General features: G+C 44.8%; 1 protein-coding gene across 13 annotated transcripts in view; it reads right to left on the reverse strand.

Annotated features, from left to right (window-relative positions):
- The window catches only part of KIF1A (kinesin family member 1A), a 376,457-nt gene that overhangs the window by 194,834 nt on the left and 161,818 nt on the right, over positions 1 to 19,805 (reverse strand). For all 13 annotated transcript variants that reach the window (XM_075569525.1, XM_075569526.1, XM_075569527.1 and 10 more), the window contains exons 6-11: positions 16,000 to 16,178; positions 14,406 to 14,517; positions 13,823 to 13,900; positions 13,017 to 13,082; positions 9,582 to 9,599; positions 8,892 to 8,967 (exon numbers count right to left, since the gene is read on the reverse strand). In XM_075569525.1, coding sequence (XP_075425640.1) covers positions 8,892 to 8,967; positions 9,582 to 9,599; positions 13,017 to 13,082; positions 13,823 to 13,900; positions 14,406 to 14,517; positions 16,000 to 16,178 — 529 coding nt within the window. The remainder of the gene's footprint in view (positions 1 to 8,891; positions 8,968 to 9,581; positions 9,600 to 13,016; positions 13,083 to 13,822; positions 13,901 to 14,405; positions 14,518 to 15,999; positions 16,179 to 19,805) is intronic.

Below are 19,805 nucleotides of genomic sequence, written 5' to 3' on the forward strand. Positions count from 1 at the left end.
GTACCTGCAGCTGTGTCATTCTGCAGCTAGAACTATAAAATACCCCTCCCAGTACCTGCAGCTGTGTCATTCTGCAGCTAGTACTATAAAATACCCCTCCCAGTACCTGCAGCTGTCTCATTCTGCAGCTAGTACTATAAAATACCCCTCCCAGTACCTGCAGCTGTGTCATTCTGCAGCTAGTACTATAAAATACCCCTCCCAGTACCTGCGGCTGTGTCATTCTGTAGGTAGTACTATAAAATACCCCTCCCAGTACCTGCAGCTGTCTCATTCTGCAGGTAGTACTATAAAATACCCCTCCCAGTACCTGCAGCTGTCTCATTCTGCAGGTAGTACTATAAAATACCCCTCCCAGTACCTGCAGCTGTCTCATTCTGCAGCTAGTACTATAAAATACCCCTCCCAGTACCTGCAGCTGTCTCATTCTGCAGCTAGTACTATAAATACCCCTCCCAGTACCTGCAGCGGTCACAATCTGCAGCTAGTACTATAAAATACCCCTCCCAGTACCTACATCTGTCTCATTCTCCAGGTACTGCACCGACACACTTTATTCGAGCAAATACCCAGTATGTACCTGGCAGATACCTGGAATGCGCCGCTCCTCACCTCTGACAAGCCCCGTTGCGTTTGCCTTCCCAGCCTGGGTTCATGCCTGGCTGATGGGCGGCTGATCTGTTAAATGATAATGATTAGGATTTAATAGGCTGCAATGCTTCGCGTGTCTACCAGATGGCATAAATTCATGAATTGTAATGCAGTATATATATATATATATACTGTGCAGTATTGCAGCCAGCGGGAATAAAATGCTTCAATCCCTGCTTGGAAAATACCTCAATGCACTCGGGCAGAAAACAGTCACAAACCTCAATACACCCGGGTATACCCGAATTCGTGGGACTAGCCGAGCTCGAATAAAGTGTGTCGCCAGTGTAGTACTATAAAATACCCCTCCCAGTACCTGCAGCTGTCTCATTCTGCAGGTAGTACTATAAATTACCCCTCCCAGTACCTGCAGCTGTCTCATTCTGCAGGTAGTACTATAAAATACCCCTCCCAGTACCTGCAGCTGTCTCATTTCTCAGGTAGTACTATAAAATACCCCTCCCAGTACCTGCAGCTGTCTCATTCTGCAGGTAGTACTATAAAATACCCCTCCCGGTACCTGCAGCTGTCTCATTCCTCAGGTAGTACTATAAAATACCCCTCCCGGTACCTGCAGCTGTCTCATTCCTCAGGTAGTACTATAAAATACCCCTCCCAGTACCTGCAGCTGGTTTACTTTTCTCCCATAGCCAAAAACTGAGGCATAATTAGACATAGGGAAGGCAAATATGTGCCGAGCTCCACAAATGGCTTCAAGGAAAATAAAATAATGGTATGCTGATAATACAGTAATCTTCTTTTTCCTGTTGCCCTTAGCATTGGGCCCCCTGGAAACATACCCAAGCAATAATATAGTGCGGGAAAAAATACCATACAAATCTGCTTCAACATATTTATTTTGTTACTACAGACTGAAAAACTAAATCGACCAAAGCTTGAATCAAACCTGAGGCCTGAATGCCCAATCTATAATATTTCATGAAGGACGACCATACGGCTGCCTTGCAGATTTGAGCAGGAGATGCTTGTGCCTTAAACACCCATGATGTGGCAACGGCTCTTGTCGAATGGGCCTTCAGGCCTAATGGAGCCCTGCTACCTTTCTGCTTGTACGCCTTCCGAATACATGCAATAATCCATCAATATATCATCCCCTTAGATCAGTGATTTTCAACTGAGGTCCTCAAGGACCTCTAACAGTCCAGTTTTAAGGATATCCTCACATTAGCAACGGTGGCTCAATCATTTTGACTGAACCACCTGTCCCCAAACAGAGATATCCTTCAAATCTGGGCTGTTAGGGGTCCTGGAGGACTGGAGTTGGGAACCACTGCCTTAGATGCTGCTTGCCCACTCCTAGGTCGCTCTGGGAGAACAAACAGCCTATCAGACTTTCTGAGACTCCGTACTCAGTTCGGGTAGGTCTTTAAGCATCTCATGACATCGAGATTGTGTTGTACTGTACTTCCTCCTTTTGATTTGCAGGATTTGGGCAAAAGGAGTGAATTATCTCCTGGCTGATATGAAACTCAGAGATACCTTTAGGCAGGAAGTGGGTGAACTGGCCGCATAACCACCGTATCCTGGTGAATGATAAGAAACAGTTCCTTGCAAGATAGAGCCTGTAGCTCACCCACTCTTCTTGCTGACATTACGGCAATGAGAAGTGCATTTTTCCATAAAAACAACTTCAAAAGGGATCTGGTGCAATGGTTCAAAAGGATGTACCGTTAGTGCTTCAAGAACCAGAGAGAGGCAAACATACTGTACGCTTCCATCTGCCGTATGAAACTCTACTGCTAAAAACTTCAGTGATTGAGTCGGTACTAGCTGGCTCTTGTCTTCGTTCACAATCCAGCCACGGTGTTGTGGGATGGAAATCACTACATCTCTGTTTTGCGATTTCATGAGCAGATCATCCAGATTAAGGTAGATTTCGATGCCTATTTTCCTTAATTCTGCTATCAGGGGCGCTAAAACTGTTGTGAAGGTTCTTGGTGCAGTCACTAAGCCAAACGGGAGAGATGTGTACTGGTAATGCGTGTGATTCACAGCAAACCTGAGATTTCTTATGTTTTCTTGCTACTGGAATGTGCAAGTAGGTGTTATACAGGTGCCCTGATCCAGTCATAAAGTTTTACCTCATGTTAATGGCATTCAATGAGATTATCTTGAACCTTCTCACTTGTAAGTAAGTATTCACCTCCTTTAGGTCGAGGACCGCAATGAGTCCTCCTGATATTTTTTTTTATTACCAGGACAATCTTGGACTATATTTTTGTGTTTCTTTGTTCTTAAGGTACTCTTCGTATTGCCCTTTGGCTCTTTCTTTTATCAGATGGTATCCATTATGATAGAATTTCAAAGACCCACCAGTCTTCTATTTATTGAGCCCATGCAGTCCTGAATTGGATCTTTTTCCTATTGGTGAGTTCAGAACTCCCTGACCTTCATGCAAACTTCCCTCTGGCAAATGCTACACTACCTTTGGGGCCATGTCCACCTCTCCAATTTGCCTGCTGAGAGAATGGTCTTCCTGGCTGATAGGATTTTGCCTCTCTATACCGCACCCTCTCCAACTGGTGAGATGACTTCCGACTTCTTTCCTGTGGTAACATTGCACTCTTACTTGCTGATGCTTTGGATGTAATTGTATCCAATTTCTTCCACAAGAGAAATTCTCCCTCGAATGGTAATGTGTGTTCTTTGAAGCGGAAGCTGCTATCCATTGTCTAAGCCACAAGGCTCTTCTCACTGCTACTGAAAGAGCCATGGAGTCTCCTGCTAACTTTATTGCACCCAGCGACGCTTCGGTAATATAGTCTGTTGCCAGCTCAATCTCGTATAGCGCTCTCAGGGGCCCATTCTATAAACTTCGATCACTAACTCATCGAGCATTTTGAGCCTTTTCTGAAAGATTTAGCATAGGTAGCAATTCAGAAAGCTTCGGTAGCATGCCAAAATCATTCGGCAAGTGCTCCTCCCCGAGCAGTAGCGCTGCGATTCAGACACACCGAGCGGGAGCTCAAAAAGAGCACAAACTCGCATTTGTTTTTTAAGTCACCCTATTCTAGTAGCACCAATAATCTCAGTGGGATGGGATTTAGAAGATATTTTTTTTTTTACTGCATCGGATTGAAGCCGTGAGTCTCCGGAGCTGCCCCGCATTAATACCGCTCCGGAGACCTCCGGCTTCCACCGTATGTAATAAAATACGTTTACAGGCAGCTTCATTACCTTAGGGGCTAACCGCTAAGGTGATGAATGGTTTTAATATCAGTGCCCGGTTTATTGGGGGTAGAGGGGGTGGATGAAGGTGGTATTTGGTCCATGGTAGTTGTTTATGCCTACCGGGGGTTGCAGGAGGAGTTAACCCCTTCATTACCTTCGCAGTTACTACCGATAAGGTAATGAAGGGGTTAACCCTCCCCGCTACCCACCCGGTAGGCATAAACACCCACCACAGGCCAAACACCACCTTAATACTTCCCCTCTACCCCTAACAACATACAGTCCCCATCTGGATAATAGCACATTTGCCCATTAAAAATAAAACATTATCTAGCCAGCATAAAGTAAATTAAAGTTGCACTTACCCCTGTCAGGATTAAGGCTTTCCATTGTCTTCCTCCTCGTCTTCCTCCCCAGCCTCAGTGGGCAGCAATATTACAATAAAAATCAAACTACTGGCCGCTAATCCCTTAATCACCTTAGTGGTTACTAACCGCTATAGAAATTAACCCGGGAGGCCTAACCACCTTCCCATGGGCAGCTACTCCCTCTCCCTCTACCCACTGATTAGCAGAGTGGTAAACCATGCCCATAATATGGCCATGATTTGCCACCCTGGCAATGAATGGGCAAACTAAAAATAAACAGCCACAAAATAAAACATGACATTTAAATATAAACAAGCATTTCACAATAAAGTCATTGATTGTGACTGTGGTAAAATATGCCCCCAATATGGGCATTGATTGCAACACTGACAATGAACGGCCAAGCAAACAAAATAACACAAAATACAATACATTACATTTAAATAAATACAAACATTTGCCAAAAAAATGCATTGCTTGTCACTGTGCTTATCTATATCCTGAAAGGGGCATAGATAAGCAAATTGGCAGTCAATGGGCAACCTAAAAAAATACACAATGAAATAACATATAATCAATGTGTTTCTTACCTTTGATGTTGTTCACCTTCCGATTCCTACTCCGTCATCAACTCTTGACTCACGACGCGACCCACGATGCAATGAAGCCGATGCAAAGAAGTTCATGATCATATTTTGATTCAAGAGACGTCTCCAGTAAATTCTTTCCTTCTTTCTTTTGTTCTGTACTGTATAATCGAATGGGGTGGATGTTGTCATGCCGTCTTCTTGAGCTCAAATGAGACAGGGCAGGTTTTATATTAGGCCTGTGATGTCACATTTGAGTGTCAAATGGTACACCCCCATCCAATTGGCTGGTGAACCATGTGACAGGAATACCCGCCCCTCCCCCCCACTTTTTTTTTTTTAAGGATGTGACGTCATCAAAATGGGAGGAAATCCAGCCTATCAGGAAGGATATGTTTCCCTCCATGTAAAATGATGTCACGAAAAAAAAATGGATGCCATCACATGGTACTCCAACCAATCGGATTGTGAGATATACCATGTGAGGCATCCATTTCTTTTTCTGGTGATGTCATCTTAAAGGAAGGGAACCATATCCTTCCTGATTGGCTGGCTTCCCTCCATTTTTGATGACGTTACATCCTTAAAAAAAGGGGGGGAATCTGTCACATGGTACACCAGCCAATCGGATTGGGGGTGTACCATTTGACACTCAAATGTGATGTCACAGGCCTTATATAAGGCCTGTCCAGTCTCATTTGAGCCAAAGAAGATGACAGGACAACATCCGCCCCATTGGATTATACCGTACAGAAGAAAATAAAGAAGAGAAGATAGAAAAAGGAAAGAACTTACAGGAGACATCTCTTCAATCAACATATGATTATGGACTTCTTCGCATCAGCTGTTGAGGAGCATTGCATCGTGGGTCAAAAGTTGATGATGGAGTACGATTCAGAAGGTGAACACAGCAAAGGTAAGAAAAACATTGATTGTACTGTATGTTATTTAATTGTGTATTTTTTTAGGTTGCCAATTGACTGCCAATGTGCTTATCTATGCCCCTTTCAGGGTACAGATAAGCACAGAGACAAGCAATGCATTTTTTGGCAAATGTTTGTATTATCTAAATGTAAAGTACAGGATGTATTGTATTTTGTGTTATGTTTTTTGTTTGCTTGCCCATTCATTGTCAGTCTGGCAATCCATGCCAATGTTGGCGGCATGGTTTACCACAGTCACAATCAATGGGTATATTGTGAAATGCTTGTTTATATTTAAATGTAATGTGTTTTATTTTGTGGCTGTTTTTTTTTATAGCTTGACTATTCATTGCCATAGTGGCAATCAATGGCCATATTATGGGCATGGTTTACCACTGTGCCAATCAATGGGTAGAGAGGGAGAGGGTAGTTGCCCTGGGGAGGGTGGTTAGGCTTCACGGGTGGGAAGCGGGAGGGGGGGGGGGGTTAACCCCTTAATTACTATAGCGGTTAGTAACCACTAAGGTGATTAAGGGGCTAGTGGCCAGAGTTTGTTTTTTATTATAATGTTGAGGAAGGTGAGAAAATAAGGAGGAAGACAAAGGCGGCCTTCATCCTGGCAGGGATAAGTAGAACTTTAATTTACTTTATGCTGGCTGGGTAATGTTTCATTTTTAACGGGCAAATTAGCTATTATCCAGATCTGGATAATAGTAATTTTGCCCATTCTTGTACTGTATGTGTTAGAGGAGGGGGGTTGTTGGAGTAGAGAGGGTGGGTAGTAGGGTTGTTGTATTTTAATGTTTCTTGGGGGTAGGAAGGATGGGTGAAGGGGGTAGTTGCCACAGGGTGTGTGGTTAGATCTCTCTGGTAGGTAGCGGGAGGGGTTAACCCCTTAATTACTATAGCGGTTACCACCGCTATGGTAGTGAAGGGGTTAACTCCTCACACAACCTTTCTAGCAGGCCTAAACATCGATCCTGGGGCAACTACCCCCTTCACCCACCCCCGGTACCCCCAAGAAACCGGGTACTCGGGTTCAACCCCTTCATTGCCGTAGCAGCTAGCCGCTACGGTAATGAAGCTGTTTTTATTTACATTTTAATACCACAGTATTTTAGCACTGCATTGTTTAAATCTTCCACGTCACGTAACTGGACATTTCAACGCACAGGAGATACTGGCAACCCATACTGGGGCCTGTATCTCAGAAAGCAGGGGTCACCGGACCTGAAATTAATGTGGTTCTGCTCCGGAGACCCCCTGCTACAATATTCTGCTACACAAATATAAATAAAAACAGTGTGGTCGCCTGTAAGAGCTGTGCAGGGACATGCAGCTGTCTCTGTGCAGGGAGATCGCCTGTAAGAGCTGTGCAGGGACATGCAGCTCTTGCAGACTGCGGGAAGATCGCAGAGGTAGGACTTATAAAAAAGCTGTTGTCCTGAGCGGTATTGGCATTTTCCAACCGCACGGTTTGTGATTTGCAGTAATGCTTTTTGATTCCTTCTGAATACCGTGATAACACAAATGCCAAACTGTTCGCTGGGGTCATGCCAAACAGTTCAATTTGGCAGTGATTTTATCGAACCTACTAGAATAAGCCCATTGAATTTAAGCACGCTTGACTTCTTTCTCTAATGCTTCCTCAATGTTTGAGATCCATAAGGGCATAGCCCCTGACACCACCTGCCAAATAGTATTGCCTTAAAACGCTATCCATTCCCCAATCCATTGCGTCACTGAAGGATACTGCGTTGTCTATTGGTAGCGTAGTCTTCCTCGCAATTCTAGAAATTGCTACATCTACCATTGGAGGCACTTCCAAAAATGTCACTTCTTTCTCTAAAAATGTATACACCTTCTGGATGTCAGTAATTTTCTATCCGGTTGGGCCCATTTTAATTCCACCATATTTGTAATTTGTAAGAACGTATCTTGTTTTTCTTTGGGTCCCTCTGCACAGCTTATCTGTGCTTTGGCCACTGTCTTATGCTCCATAGCTTCTAGCTCCATAGTTTCTCTCATCGCCTTTAATCAAGCGAGGATCAATTAACTCGAGATTAAAATCAGATTCCTTCTGTTCGGAGGATTCAGGGATTCCCCCTCTAAGAAATGTTCGTACTGACCCTCAGATTCTTCTGATGAGGATTCCCTCATCCTACCAAGGCTGGTCTGAGATCTTAACTCTTCTTTGGCTGTTTACTCACTTGAAGTACTTGACACTCTGTTATTGTATGCTTCATTCACGATATACAATTGGCTACCTGCTCGTTCGGCGCCCCTGAGCTGTCTTCGCACAGTTTCTTAGCTTCCACCACAGTTTTGTCGGAAGCTGAACAGACTCAAGTCTTCTTTGCAGTCTTCTTTTTTTTCATGCAGAGCCTCCAGTGTCACTTTTAAAGCTCCTTCTTCTGGCTGTCCCCCAAAAGTACTGTAGCAATATAAAACACATTGAATCTGGAACCAGGACTCTCTTTACATCAGTCCACTAACGAAGGAATCACGCTGCTGATTTTGGCAGCAAATTCTATCCTCAGCTTAGCTACTTTCACAGCTTTCTTCAGCTGAAAAATGGTCACTGGCGTCTGCATAGATCCATGTTGCCGAGTGGCTTCTTAAACTGCTACCTCCGACGTCATCGTCAGGCATAATATACAGTGCAGGAGCATACGTATGTCTGATCAGACCACGTGGAACATCAAGTGGACGCCGAGTCCTTGCTGAGATATCTTGCCACTGTGTTCTGCAGACAAGTCTGCCGCCTGCCCTGGTCATTGGGGCCTCTGACAGTTACCACCCACGGTGCAGACGTCGAGAAGCTGACAACCCCCTGGAATAAACTGCACTAGCTGCAGTCTTGGCATGTCCTTTAACAAAAACTCTACTCCTAGCTGTAGGACAGGAAAAAGACTGCCGGCAGGTAGTGGGATGGGTCTTTTATAGTATTACCTGCAGAACATTTCCTGTTCTACTTTAAGCTAAGGATGGAGTTAACCCTATGGTGCCCACTGCCATGGGGAACAGGAAAAGTGACTTTTCTAAGGCCACAAGCAGAGCTGACCGTGTGATTTGAACTGGGTTTATCATGGCTACTCCATCAGCACATCTCTCACATAGCAGCAATATGAAGAATACTGAGCGATCTCGAAAGTACTCATCAATCTCACCCAGGTTCTCTCTCAGGAGCCAGGTGAGCACAGAATCTCGGTACGGGATGAACTCCGTCTTCTTCTTCTTTTTATTCTGCAATAGATGAGATGTGAGATCAAAGGTATGGGACGCATAACTCCAACCTTTCCACTGCAGAGCATCATCCTGTACAGTATTGCTGCATACCCACCTCTGATGCACCTCCTACTGTAGCTGACTACATTCACATCAAGTGAAGAAGAAGAATCAGGCACACGATCTTAATCATCAGTGAAAGGGGTTTATTGTGCCAAGAAATCCAACGTTTCGACAGTAATAGTGCCTTTCTCAAGGTATTGCTGTCGAAAACGTTGGATTTCTTGGCACAATAAACCCTTTTCACTGATGATTAAGACCGTGTGCCTGATTCTTCTTCTTCACTGGATCACATTGGGACTTCAGGAGCTCCCCAGGACCAACGCACCGGCGGTTAAGTACCCCACTATCACCTATGTATTAGAGTGCGTGCACTGCCATTATTTCATAAATTCACATCAATCCATAAGAAACACCCTGACTGTCACACCCATCTCTTCCTTCTTAACATCCTTGTAAAGCTTTGCTGCCTTCTTACCTCTGTCCATTCACACTCTATTCACACGCTCCATGAACATCTTTGTTCAATTGAAATGCATTGGATTGCTATCTTAATTAGCAGGGAGACGTACCTTATTGGTTCCGGAGTCCTGTTGAAAAAAAGAGAGAGCAGTAAGTCACTGAAAGAAGACGCGTGTCTGGAGATGGAAATGCATGGCACATACTGGGGAAAAAGATCCTACGGTGCATCCAGGATTGGGTTGTGGAGAGAAGTGAGGTGGTAGTATATTAGGAGCTATTACGAATAAAAATGCAATGGCCAAACAGTACATGGAATTGTGTAATTCTGAGCCGAGCACTTTGCGATTTATGCATATTGATAGGACTCCCCCCTTGCAGTGAGGAGGTTAAAAAAAACACTTCCCCAAATCCAGCTGGATCTCAAACTTTTGTACTCTATCTCATTTAGGTTTAAATAATGTAATTGACTTCTCATCCTTTTTATTGAAAAGGAAATTATTTAATTGACTATTTAGTCTAATGTTAGATGTGCATATAGGAGAATTGATGAGACAGCATCTGTTCATTCAGAGTTTTTGTGGTAACGGTTAATTGTTCCAATTGAAACATCCTCAGATCCTCCCTTGACAAAGATATTGCGAAACGTACATCGGGAGCTATGTAAGTCAACTGTTTACTGCAATGATTCTAAATTTATGGACTCTTCTATGTAGAAAGAATTCAAAATAATGATTTAATTCTAACAATCTAGTCTGTGAAGTTGGTGTGCATAGTGAATCATTTGTATATGCTGGGCTTTGTGATGTCTTTATATATATAACAATCGTTTTAATTCATAATAGGCAAGGACGTATAAAGTTAAAAACACTTAAAAATCTAAACATAAATGAGTGAGAGCAGAATAAGACATACAGCTGTAATAATGTCAAAATACCATAACAAACACAAAGAAGAACACTGTATGAAGTAAAGACACTAACATACAGATAAGGCCCTATATATAATGCAGTCAAGGTCTGTGGGAGAGAGTGCCCTACTGAGTGAATAGTAGCAGTACAAAAGTGATAGTCTGGACCAAGTAGTAAGGTAAATTATTATTTATTAAAATATTTTATTAGGAATAAACTACTAAAATATAATGGAACCAGTCTAATGTTGTGAGTGTAGGAACTTAAAATGAAAGTATTCTGTGCTGATGCCCCGTAGGGGGTCTGTAAATAGCAAGATATACTAAATATGTAACACCTGCACAATGATAACCGTGCAAGTAAGGAGTCCAAGTAAGACTACAACAATCAGCACAAGGAGAGGGACAACAGACTGTGCACGAGTCTGAGAAAGCCTCCCATCCCTGTGGACCCAGACGGACAAGTCAGGAGTTGAGAAAAAGTGACTGAAAAGCACCTCCAGCAAGGACGTTTTTAAAGGACACTTGCAGCAATAGAAACCACCACAATCCATGTGGTTGGTCATTTGTAAGTGTATTTTTATCTCACCTCCCTTATTTTTGTAATAAACAGTATTATGCTATGCGCCTCTCTCCACTTTTTAAGGTAACAGCAGAAGGAAAATAGAGGAGTATGCACTACGGGAACAAACACACAGGCAAGTGTCAAGTTCTCTACTTCTCTATAGATTAAGATACTGAGTGTCGACGCCTATTATACCACTTGTGTGTGGTGTTTTTTGTTGTTGTCTTTTTGTCTGCATAAGGAAGAAAAGAGCAATAAGGCCACGCGCTGGAGGACAACTTTATTTTCTACAAATCTTATATAAGGAGGAGTTTGAATGACCTCCTGGGACACCAGCTGCGGGACTTTATTTATTGCACCTCATTAATAGGACTAGCGACACTTTTATTTTTTTTCTTTACAGTGAAAAACCAGAAGCACAGGTGCCCAATGCCTATTGTAATGTGGCTAAAAGGGCTGCTTCTGATATGTCATGATGTCACTGGATAGCCTATAAATCGTAGCACTCACAAAAACACTGGTGTGTTGTTCAATAGATATCAACTAACATATAATGCCTCTCAAAAATATGTAACACTGTAGAAGTAATAACAATTGAGGGCAACAATGTAGTGTGGTAAACAGCGGTGTGAGGTGAATGTAAGCCCACACACTGATTGAAAACACACAGGTGCACACTTGCAGTGACAAGGTGGAGAAACAGTGCGCAACTATTACACAATTCACACACGTGAAGTGATATTACAGTGATGGAGTAAATAAAGTATTACGTGACCTTTTAGGTATTAAACAAGATGGAGCGTCTGCAGTTGTGATACCGGGGATGGCCCAAAGCACCCCCTAGAGAGAGACAAATACACAAAAAACACAGCGCACAACGCTCATAGTAGATTAAAAATATATTAAGACAACAAATTTATAGGGTAAGTATTGTGCGTACATCAAATAAAATTCAGATAAGCATTTCAGGGGTAAGTTACCCATGCACCAACACTGTGGACCGGATCAGATGTCATCAAAGGGTAATGGAGCTGGTCCGTGATTTCCAGGTTCCGGATGGGTAAGTATGGAGTCCTTTAGAGTCCCCACTCGAATGTGAGCAGTGTCCAGCACACCCGCGGTTCTCACGTGAGAACGTGACCTGGAAATCACGGACCAGCTCCATTACCCTTTGATGACATCTGATCCGGTCCACAGTGTTGGTGCATGGGTAACTTACCCCTGAAATGCTTATCTGAATTTTATTTGATGTACGCACAATACTTACCCTATAAATTTGTTGTCTTAATATATTTTTAATGCACTATGAGCGTTGTGCGCTGTGTTTTTTGTGTATTTGGCACACTTGCAGTATTTGCCACAGTGATAAGTGGACAAACACTTAAGTGGAGTAGCTGAATTCAGTCACTGTATTTGGAGTGATATCATGTTTCTCCTCTTTGCACTTTAATATCAACCATGCTAAGGTTATTTTGTATCCTATATTGTACCCGGTGCTGTTATTTGGTTAGGGAGGATCCTATCGGTTTCCTCACTAAAACTTTTTTTGCCGCTTCGCACCACATTTGTTATGGTATTTTGACATTATTACAGCTGTATGTCTTATTCTGCTCTCACTCATTTATGTTTAGGTTTTTAAGTGTTTTTAACTTTATACGTCCCTTGTCTATTGTTTATTTGCCTTCCATTGTGCACTCCTTAATTATACAGAGGTTTTGTTTGGTATGTTCTACTCTTGGTTTCGTGCCCCCTTTTATTCTTTATTTAGAAGGTCAGGTTGGTTCATAAAGTTGTACAACAATGAGATGGTGTTGGGGGCTTAGAGCCGCAGCTTGTGGGAAGAAAGTAATGAGGGTGTGCGAGGAAAGCGTCTCAATTTAATGGTCCCATTTTTGGGTCAGAATTGTGGACACCTGTAGGCAAAACATTTGTTGACCATGATCAGGATGTTGGAATTTGGAGTGTATGGGCGTGAGGCTACTGAGGGAATCAGGGTTTAAGATATAGTGTATAAGAGTCAGTGAACAGGCTACCGGTCAGGGTCAATAGTCAAGACATTGAGGTGACACTCACCATCTCAGCGAGAGCAGAGATCACTTTCCCCAGTGTGGTGAGAGACTTGTTAATGTTCGCACCTTCCTGTTGGGGGAATGAGTGAGGACAGAGAAAGTACAGTGAGGAACAGGGACCAAAATCAAACAAAGTTTGTATGGAGTACAGGAAAAAGAAGATAGATATTGCTCATGTAATCCAGGAGAAAAGGCAGCTTATGCACAGGGAAATGTGAGCTGGTGTGACTCTAATAAGGAAAATATATGGACCTTAGCTAAAGGCATATCACTGAGATTAGCATTAAAGCAGTTTAAACAGTATAACATTACATATCTTTTTACCATTACAAAGTTATTTTGCTTCGGTTGTTCTATATGTTCTATCCTATGAGGGGCAATGTCATGCTACATCTATCAGATACAACCGTTGTCCAGCTTGCGTCTCCTCCTGCTATGTGGCATCATGTGACGTTGTCATGGCATGTGCCGTTGCGACATCACATTGGTGATGCGTTGCCATGGCAACGTGATGCCACGTGATAGCAGGAGAACATGCCATAGCTTACAGAGGCACCGATGGCACCGCCATTAAGCCGGCCCAACAGTCGCATTTTCTGTGCCTCTTTTAGCTTCTGGACCAGGAACGAAAGGAGGCCCAGAAAATGCCACCTTAGGCAAATGCAGCTTGAGGCCGTCGCCTCTTTTGCTCACCCCTGGCACCAGCCCTTATGTTAATTACACCTCCTACTTGACCTTACACATTATTTCTCACCCAAAGTACTCATCCAGTAATATATCGTGAGTTAGAATGATGTAGAGGGCCCTCACCTTTAACCTTGTACCCTTTGCCCCTGTGGAGTCAGCTCGTTCACTTCCTGCGAGATCCACAAGGCTGATCTTACTGACCTGTGGGGACAGAGGAAAATGGAAAACTGCAAATCCCCCCCCCCCCCCTTCAAATGCAAGTGATAATTGCACTGCCATTTACTCTGTCTGTCCTTGGACATGGTTACGTGCCTTTCCCATATCACTTTTAATGCTAGTCATTGGCTTTACATGAACCCAGTTTGTGCGATCATGGCAGGCTCTGCCTCTGGCTATGTGTGATCCTAAGTAGGCTATGTTCCTGGCTGGTGGGTGACCACTGGTAGGCTTTCTCTAGCAGTGCATCATACAACAGGCATGTTCTGCACCAAGCTGTACATGTGTAAACATTGACTGGCTCTGCCTCTCTCTTCGAGTGTCACCTCACACTCGTTCCCTCCATGTAGACCCCTTACAGACTCTGCCTTTAGCTATGGCACCCTGAGTAGACTGCCACTTGTTGTGTGTGTGACCCTGGGAAGGTTCTGTCAGGAAGACTCTCTATCTCTCCATGTGACCTCTTGCAGGCTCTGCATGGCGTTCTCACCTTCTCAGTGCTCGTCTGGGCATCAGCATCATTCCTGCGCTGGGTAAAGATGATGTTAAACACGGCATGAGAGCGACTGCTCGTCTCATTCATATTTGTGGCAGCTACAGTCCTGTGTGAAGACAATTAGGGGTTACGGAGTGTGTGCAAAAAAACACAAACTGTGGTTCAGGGAAGCATGGTTCTGCTTGTGATCTTCTATCCTAGTTTTGGTATGCCTGGTCCTTCGTGTGTGGTCTCATCAGAATGCCTGGTCTTGCTCATTAGCACATGTTCAACTTGTTCCTGTTCTTGCTTGGGACTACCATTCCTGGTTTCTGGATGCCTGGTTTGACAATGGGGTGCCCATCCTACATTCATGTTGCAGATTCTATGCTTGTATGGGCTTGCTCTAGATTTGGGATGCCAAGACCTACATGCGAGTACCTGATTAAGATTTTATCTACTCTGGGTTACCACTAGCCTACTCCACAACTGGGGGCCCTTAGACCCAAGTATTGGTATCTGACCCAGTTCCAAGTTGCTTGGGCCTACAGTGCATGGAAACACTTGGCTATTTTCAGGCTGCTTTAGAGGAAGAAGCCTGGTTCTGAAATTTTCCAAATTCAGGGCAACTGTTTTACTTGGCTCTGACTATGGCAGACCATACTAAACCTCTGGATTATCAGATGTTACTTCGTGTTGGGTAGAGCAAAACTCTGACCAAGATGGATTCTTGCAGGCCAGAAAACTCAGCATTTTTTCACGGTTGCATAAGAACATTTGTTTTGGACATTTTTGTGTGTGAGAGTCAGAATGTTATTATTACTGTCATTATTATTGATAAGCTCCAGGTAGATGACTATATGGTGTATACAAAGATTATAATGGTGTGCAAGGGTGCATGGTGGTTGTACACATACAGTACGAAACGTGGGGTGAAAGGGTAACCCAATTAGGAGTGATAGATATTATGGTGGTCCAATCCAGAATAAACATGGCATGATGTGTTTTGGGTTTATAAATGCTTTTTACTAACTGTGAATGTGAGCCTTTGATGTTGATGTTGGTGGATCACCATATTTATTCGGAAATCCTCCACCTGTTTACATTTTTCAAGACTTTTGCTGTTTCATACTTTAAACAAGTTCTGTAACTGGAACATCTAATGTTGTCAGCACAATATTCTGTAGACAGGACATACTTTAGGTATTTTCTCCTGGTATATAATATTTTATAAATATATAAATAAATGTGTGTATGTGTGTACAGTATGTGTATGTATATGTGCATACTGTATATGTGTGTGTGTGTCTTTTAATAAAATAAGAATTTCTGCTTTGCAAGAAAAAGGAGTGATGACACTAGCAGACCCTCTAATATTTTGCATATACAAATAGGCACCATTGTCATTCCTCAACTACAGAGCTACATCCAAGCAATTTCAGTGGTAGTCCTGTAACCTATGCAGTTTACCACACCCACAAACTTTAGTGTTTAATAGGTAAAGCTGATCTTACAGGAGACAAAAAGACCTAGTGTACCTGCTAAATAGGTACAGTTGGAGGGTATGCAATAGGTCTAATTATTATAAAAGGATAACATTTTAGGTTACCTGGCCTTGTTGCCGGACTCCATGAGATCCTCAATGTCATTGAACGAGGTGACAGCAAGTTTCGACAGATCTTCCACGTAGGGCCCCAGCAGGGGGTGCTCACGAACCCGCAGGTTCCCCTTGTTCTTTGGGTTCAGCAGGTCTCGAACCCGCTCACAGTATATCTCCATATAACTGACCTAAGGCCCGGCGATAAATTAACATTGAAACAAACATACACTACAGAATACCACAAACATACGTGGACATATCGCCTCTTCTCACTCACGCCTACAAGACCTCTCCTGTGCTGCCCCCTCTCTCTGGAATTCCCTATCACGCACCATCAGACTCTTCTCAAGTATTCAGATATTTAAAACCCCCTGAAAATTGACCTTTTCAAGGAAGCCTATCTAGCATGCCAGCTCCCCCCTCCAACCCTATTGGAACCAGCTGTGCGACGGGACCAATCTCCATGCTGTGTAACACCCCCTAACATTCTGGCCTTCGAACCTTAATGGGATCAGCTGTTGGGCTGGACCATACTCCAACCTGATGTATACTCCATCCCACAATGAGCAGCCACTTTACCTTTTGTTTCAACATTGTCCCTCATTCCCACTAGAGTGTAAGCTCTTGCGAGCAGGGCCCTCACTACCTCTCTGTATCTGTGCACGTTTGTCCTTTTTTGGAAGGAATTCTGTTTATGTAATGAGCAAATCTCCGTCCCCCATCGTACCGCACTGAGAGATATGTTGGCGCTTTACAAATAAACTATAATAATAAGAAGAAGAATATACAGAAATACAGTGACACGTACTCATCTACATGTACACAAGAAGCAGCAAGCCGAGGCGCATGCGCGAAGCCAGGGTGAATGGAAGCATAGGTCTCTAGCTCCCTTCACACCGGCATGAATTTTGAATAAAAGCGGCACAAAAAATCAATCCGACACCCTCCCTTAGGCAGATACACCCGTCAGAACACCGAGGGATGCCAACCAGGGCGAAGTCCAAACAAAAGGACCCCTCGGTCAAGACATATTTTAATAAAAGCACCCCGGCGGCATCAGGATGCTCCGTCTCACCTGCACCCACCATGCAGCCGGAGTCGGATAGTGAGAGACTGGCCCCGCAAGCGGACGACCAGGAGCTGGTCAGGAGAAAAGATCTCCGCGAATTCTGCGGGGAAATGAAGCAGTTCTAGGAAGGGACCTTGACGGAGTGGGCGAAAGGAACCGGGACCCTGGAAACAAAAATGGATGCTAACACGAGGGCCCTACAGCAAACTAATAAAAATGTCTCCCAACTGGAGGAAAAGGTCCGCGAGATTGCTGATAAGCAAGAGGACAGCGAGAACCGGGACCGCAGGAATAATATCCGCATTAGGGGGGTCCCAGAAACCATCAATGACCCCGAGGACTTTGTGCAAAGGTGGCTGGAGCACCTGCTCCCAGATAAAACTGAGCAGGATCTGCACCTGGACCGGTGCCATAGGGCGCTGCGCTCAAAGCCACAAGCAGGAGACCCCCCAAGAGATATCATAGTGCGTTTCCACTATTACCGGATAAAAGACTCTATTTGCCAGATCGCAAGAGAAGCAAGATCCGTGGAGTTTGAGGGGTTCAAACTCCAGATCTATCAGGATCTCTCGCCCGCCACCCTCGCCAGACGCAGAAATCTGTGTCCAGTTACAAAGATTCTACAAGAAAAGGGAGTTAAATACCGTTGGCTATTTCCATTTGCCCTCCTGGTAATCAAAAATGGGGTCGCAAACACGCTGCGGAGGGCAGAAGATGGCGACGCCTTCCTGACCAGGCTGGGTCTACTGCAGAGAACCCCTAGCCCCGTTCCCTCCCAGCCTCCTCACCTTAATCCGGAGCCTGATCCAGCGCTGGAGACGTCCTGGAGCAGAGTGGGGACCTCCGCGGCTGCTGCCCAGTGAAAAGCCGAGTTCCTTTACAGCAGCCAAGTCCAATTAAGCAATTAAAGGAGCCTTTCCCCATTTCCGCTCCTCAGAACGCATGGCTGCCAGCAGAAGTTTTTTTTCATCGCTCCCCCCCCCCGGTGGTCACTTACAGGTACTGCTGGCTACAATAGAAGAAGGCAGCCATCTGCAGGGACGTGTGGCGGGAATCCAGGCTGGGGGCGCGAAGGCAGTGGAGGCGGCACCACAGCTTGGAGGACAGCGGTGCGTCATGAGGATGACATTCTATGTGCGCCTACCATCTGACTCCGCGACCCCTGCAACAGGAGTCTATGCGCATGCTGGGACAATGCGGATCTGGCACGACAGGCGGCGATCATCCAGGGACCCGAAATCAAGAAAACTCAACCACAGGATTTGCGGGGGGAGGGAGGGGAGATGGTTTACCCGGCGGACACTACCGCTAGAGTCCCAGGGCCCCTAGGATTTAGATTAAGAGGGGTGACCAGCTTGGTCTGTTGCTCAGCCCCCCGGAGACATCACAAATATAAATAAACTGGATGGGCCACTGGTAATAGCGGAACCTAGTCCTCTAGCCCAGACCTTTAGCCTACGGCCACACTCAGTTCGGGACATAACGGGATATCTGGCGGGAGGGGGGCGGGATGGGAATTGCTTACCTTGGCTATCCCCCGTTGGAAAAGTTCAAATTGCCTGCTCAAAGTTGTATAGTTACTGTTAGAGAGATACATCATTGTTACACTAAGTAGATCGTTGTCTAGCTTAGGAAATAGTTATGTGTTGTTGTATCTTACGTTTTCTTGTTTCTCTTTTGCTTCCTCAGCGGGCGGTGGGGCTGGGAGCTCGGAGATACTCACGAGAGGGTCCGGCTCTCGCACACCTTTACCCAGCAGCGGCTTAGACCCTGACTCGATCCTACCCTCACCGGCGGGCCCGAATGAGGTTTGGGATGGAGAATATAACATGGAAGGGGGAGGTGCGGCGACAGATATGGGAAAAATCGCCCGATCGGTGGGAGGTCTCCGGGTGTCCAGCCGCGGCGGCTCAGCTAAAGCTAAGTTAATTTAAGGTTACCTACGCATAACATGGTACACTACACCCACACTGTGCCACTACCTATCTTACGCCACAATTGCCGGTGCGATATACCCTGGTAATTCGTCGGCGCCTCATGAGGTGTCTCATGGAATTAGTTCATGAGAACCGCTCAACCCTACAGAGGACAATACTAAGACGGCCTGGTAGCACATTCCACCGGTGCCAGGCAGCTGTCCAGTCCGTAGGGCAGAAGAGCCGGGTCTGGCTCATCCCAGAGGCGGCTCTTTTTGTTTTTCTTTTCTGTGTTACACGTTTCCATGTTCCCTCCCTTCCCCCCCCCCCCCCCCAGGTCAATTCCCCTCCTCGGGAAGCGGGGCCCCCCCAGTAGAAGGTCACAGAGGACCTTTCCATAAGGGATCTTCAAGTGTTCACGCAGGTTTCACCCACATAAACAGGGTCAAGATACACAAGTACAGTATCACAGCGAGACGCCGTATACACATCTCGAAATGTAAATGGCGTTAAATATCTTATCTAATAATGTTAATGGCTTTAACAGCCCCGTAAAAAGGAAAGCCGCTTTCATAGATTACAAACGTAAACAAGCAGAAATTCTCCTCCTCCAGGAGACTCACTTCAGCACCAGTAGTTCCCCTAAATATCTAGATAAGCACTACACACAATTCTATTTAGCATCGGCTTCAGAAAAAAAGCGAGGAGTGGGGATTCTCTTCCACAATAGCGTTCCCTTCACATTGCAGACACTCAGGAGGGACGGCGAGGGCAGATTCCTGATTGTCGTTGGAACTATTCACGAACAACCGGTGCCTCTGGCTTCGCTG

The sequence above is a fragment of the Ascaphus truei genome, chromosome 14 (assembly GCF_040206685.1).
Source record: "Ascaphus truei isolate aAscTru1 chromosome 14, aAscTru1.hap1, whole genome shotgun sequence".
Lineage (NCBI taxonomy): Eukaryota > Metazoa > Chordata > Amphibia > Anura > Ascaphidae > Ascaphus > Ascaphus truei.